This window comes from Microtus ochrogaster (assembly GCF_000317375.1).
Source record: "Microtus ochrogaster isolate Prairie Vole_2 chromosome 14 unlocalized genomic scaffold, MicOch1.0 chr14_random_1, whole genome shotgun sequence".
Taxonomy (NCBI): domain Eukaryota; kingdom Metazoa; phylum Chordata; class Mammalia; order Rodentia; family Cricetidae; genus Microtus; species Microtus ochrogaster.
In genome coordinates, this window is record NW_004949096.1 from 7,773,696 (window position 1) to 7,774,948 (window position 1,253).

At 34.6% G+C, this 1,253-nt stretch overlaps 1 protein-coding gene across 1 annotated transcript in view; it reads right to left on the bottom strand.

Moving 5' to 3' along the window:
- Nucleotides 1-1,085: 1,085 nt before the first annotated feature.
- Apip (APAF1 interacting protein) overlaps nucleotides 1,086-1,253 on the bottom strand; it is a 20,052-nt gene continuing 19,884 nt past the window's right edge. Inside the window, exon 7 of the mRNA XM_013352581.2 lies at nucleotides 1,086-1,246. Coding sequence (XP_013208035.1) covers nucleotides 1,154-1,246 — 93 coding nt within the window. The 3' untranslated portion in view covers nucleotides 1,086-1,153. The remainder of the gene's footprint in view (nucleotides 1,247-1,253) is intronic.

Genomic DNA, 1,253 nt, shown 5'->3' on the forward strand with positions numbered 1-1,253 from the left:
GTGGCTTAACCACGGCTAAGGTCAGTTCCCAGGTGAATTTGATTAAGGTTAAGAGGTTAGGATGGTTCTCTTGAAGTAGTAAAAATACTAGCCCATGCACTCCTTTTTTTTTTTTAAAGCAAGGATATAAAGGAAGAATGGGACAGAGTCTGGATGTCTGGGTAGGGTGAATGAATGGATAAAAGTAATGATCTGGGGTAAATAAGCTCAAGAAGTAGGGTGATGGTGGTGACCATTTTTCTTTCAGTAGAAGCAGGGCCGGGGTGTACCTCAGCAGCAGAGTACTTACCTAGTCCACTAGAACCCCTGCACTGGGTGTCATTTAATTTGAATCTTACAACTGATAGCAATAAACAGTAAGTGTCCTATATTAAGTCATAGGTTGATGGTCTCTCATTTTATGCTTGAGACTAGCAATGTTTGAATTTGAGGATATCTACGTATATTTGTATATATAGAATAATATCTTGGAGCTATCTTGGAGATGGAAACCAAGGATAAACACAGACTTCATTTGTTTCACATAAAACTTAGACAATGCTTTAAATGCATCTTTAACTTCACTACGACCTGCCACATTAAGTGACACGTGGATTCCGTCTGTGACATCATGTCTGCATGCAATATTTTGGACTCTGAACTTTTAGATTATATGCACTTAGCCTTTATATGGAAGTACTACTGTTTATAAGGGAAATCTATAGGATTATCTTTACATTAGGTATAAAGGATACACTACTCTTAATAGTTGATATAAATTTTATGTATCAAATTAAAATAAGAAAGTGTTCGTTTCACAATTAAGTGGAAAATATTTAACGAATTCAATAACAGTATTTTAAAGATGAAAAAATCCCAAGAATGTATACAAAAGGAATTAACTTAAAAGGAAATATTTTGCCTTTATATGCAAATTTATATGCTTTAAAATAAGCAAATACCAAGTGAAAAGTTTATTCCACCTCTCTGTCACCTAAAGCTGTAAGAATATAAGAAAATATTTAATGTGAAGGAGATTAAGTGTGACTTGTTGTATTCAGTGACAAATTAGTGACATCAAGAAAACTTCCAACTCATTTAAAAGCAGTCAAGTTTTATTTAAGGCGTAATTAAGTTTGTTTTATCCTTGAAGATACTTAGACATCCACTTGGCTCACACAATTCCATTTTCTCCGACTGGGAACTGCGTTGGATCCATTCCCATCTTCTTCATAGAGACAGCAATGTCAAACAGGTAGTCATAACACTCACAC